This window comes from Octopus bimaculoides, chromosome 22 (assembly GCF_001194135.2).
Source record: "Octopus bimaculoides isolate UCB-OBI-ISO-001 chromosome 22, ASM119413v2, whole genome shotgun sequence".
NCBI classification, from domain to species: domain Eukaryota; kingdom Metazoa; phylum Mollusca; class Cephalopoda; order Octopoda; family Octopodidae; genus Octopus; species Octopus bimaculoides.
The window spans coordinates 4,736,809-4,739,742 of NC_069002.1; the positions used below are offsets into that span (position 1 = coordinate 4,736,809).

General features: G+C 36.2%; 1 protein-coding gene across 1 annotated transcript in view; it reads left to right on the forward strand.

Moving 5' to 3' along the window:
* LOC106868677 (fibroblast growth factor receptor 2) overlaps positions 1 to 2,934 on the forward strand; it is a 125,406-nt gene that overhangs the window by 68,001 nt on the left and 54,471 nt on the right. The window contains exon 2 of the mRNA XM_052975639.1: positions 971 to 1,389. Within this exon, the coding sequence (XP_052831599.1) occupies positions 1,308 to 1,389 (82 nt within the window). The 5' untranslated portion in view covers positions 971 to 1,307. The remainder of the gene's footprint in view (positions 1 to 970; positions 1,390 to 2,934) is intronic.

A 2,934-nucleotide genomic window follows, 5' to 3' on the forward strand; every position in this document is an offset into this window, starting at 1 on the left:
ACATTGCCTCTGTGTGACAGCTATGTAGTTTGGGGTGGTGTTGGGGGTGCCCGTGTCCCACCTGTCTCTATTTGTTTTCATTGTTTTACACTACCTTATATTTCACCTCCAGCCAAGTACACATACACAACAAATAGGTGAAAGAGTGTGTGTGTGTGTATATATATATATATATATATATATATATATATATATACACCAACTACCTTTTCTCTTATTAGTCATCTAAATTCTCTTCTATTCTTGCCTTTTGTGAAATGTTTATAACTTTTCTCCTTTTGTGTCTTTGTGCGCCTCCATATTTATCTTTGCGTGTCTATGCATTATATTTGTCGTTGCATATTTTTCATTGTGTGTGTGTGTGTGTGTTTGTTTCGGTCTGACCTTGCACAACAACTCTACAATATCATTCTAAAAATTAAGTTACCTCATCAAAATCTCACAGCAACAAGATAATATATGATTAGTTCTAAACAATGTGAATAAATAAGCAATACTTTTGACAAAGTAATCTGAATGCTAAAGGGTTAAATGTATTCTTTTCTACTCTAGGTAGAATGCCCAAAATTTTTGGGGAGGGGTCCAATCGATTAGATCGACCTCGGTATGCAATTTATCAACCCCAAAAGGACGAAAGGCAAAGTTGACCTCAGTAGAAAAGGTTAAGTGTATTGCTCAAGCACCAATCGTGTTCCATGTCTTTGTATGTCTTTCATACCACCTTTCTTGCATGAAAGACAGAAATCACTTTCGCATTTCTATGTTATATTTGTGAGCATTTTACAATTATGAATCTGTGATATACAAACCCCATTTTCCTTAAGACAAATGTTTTTTTACTTTACTGCATATGTTATGTATACATTTGCATGTCTGTGTGTGTATGTATAATATTCGTGCTTTTGTGTGTGTATCTATGTGTAAATCTAAATATTTTTGTACAAATATTTCTGTTTTATATTTTTTGCAGGAATTCCCTGTTTTATGTGATACCATGTAATGCAACAAACAACTTTGTGGTGCAGTATGTAGGAATGCCGTAATCTTCACCTGCGGATCCAAAAGGATGTACAAATATATATGTACAGCATGTGTGTATGTATGAATGCATATATATGTATATGTATAATACATACCTAACATAGCAAGCAGTTTTGTTACTGCTGTATCGCCGCCACCAGGGACACCACCATTGGATTAAGAGTTGAAGGGTGGTTGTTATGTTGCAGACAATGTGAAGGAAGGAGGAGATTCTTACCAAGAAAAATTATTAAAAAAAAAACCCGTTTGACTGACAATATTCAGTCATGGTAAACTGGAAGAGCCAACTAATCTTTGTACTCTTACTTGTACTTCTTTTCCAAGTTTCAAGATCTGAAAACGAAGGAGGTGAGTAGAAATGCACACATATGCACATATGAATGCACATGCACAACTGTTCACCCCTCTAACTTAGCTTTGTGACTACCTGCATCTTAACCTGTCTTTCTTTCTCTCTCTCTCTCTCTCTCTCTCTCTCTCTCTCTCTCTCTCTCTCTCTCTCTCTCTCTTCTATATCTACCTCACTTATTAAATCCTAATATTCCTGTCTCTTCCTACCACTACACACATACGCACACACTGACAAACATTTACACTCACTCACCCATACACACACTCTCTCTCTCTCTCTCTCTCTCTCTCTCTCTCTCTCTATATATATATATATATATATATATATATTTATATATACACACACACTTACATACCTTGCTCTTTTTCTCACCTATACACCGGAACAAACCAAAATGTTCTTTACTCCTACCACTCACACACACACATGCATGCATTCACGCACACCTGTATGTCTACCTGTTTCCCAGAAGGAATTTCTTAATGCCCCTTTCACCTGCAATTATATTCGAGAAACAAAACGAGAATTTTTTATTATCCGTATCATTACTACTACTACTACTACTACTACTAAAGTTACTATTATTTCTTTTTATCTCATAAACATCTATCCACTACCCACCCCTCTGATCTCTATCTAATTTATATCCCTCTGTCTCGTTTTTTTTTTTTTTAATAAAAGCTCCTATTAGATAAAAAAAACAATATTCTTTCTTACGCACCCCACACACCTCCACCACCACTACACCCGTTTCTTTGCATGTTTATTCCCCCCACCTCCACCGAAAAACAACAGTTGCTTGAGCTCTTCATTGCTCGTTTAAATATATAATTTTATTCGTATTTTAAGATATATTTTTATGATGTTTTTGTTGCATATGTACAAGTTCTTCCTTTATCCCACCACTCCCCCACTTCCAATATTATTCAAGCTGGGTGCTGTTGATAATATATTTGAACGTAGCAATGGGTTAAGCATTTCGTCCAACGTGCTAATGATTCTGCCAGTTCACCGTCTTAATAATAATGATGATGATAATCCTTTCTACTATAGGCACAAGGCCTGAAATTTTGGATAAGCCGACCTCGGCAGAATGTGAACTCAGAAGGTAGCGTTGGACAAAATGCTGCCAAGCATTTTGCTCGGCGTACTAACGATTCTGCCAGCCTGCCACCTTAATAATTATAATAATCCTTTCTACTATAGTCACAGGGCCTGGAATTGTAGGGGAGGGGTGAGTTGATGACATTGACCCAGTACTCAACTGGTACTTAATTTATATCGACTCCGAAAAGATGAAAGGCAAAGTTGACCTCGGCGGAATTTGAACTCAGAACATAGCAATGCGCGAAATGCCATTAACCATTTCGTCCAGCATGCTAACGATTCTGCCAGCTCGCCGCAATAATAATAATAATAATAATAATAATAATAATAATAATAATAATAATAATAATAATAATAATAATTGCAAATCCAGCTGGTTACGCATCCTCCCAACATTAGAAACAGCATCCTTATGAGAACATGTCAACCTACAT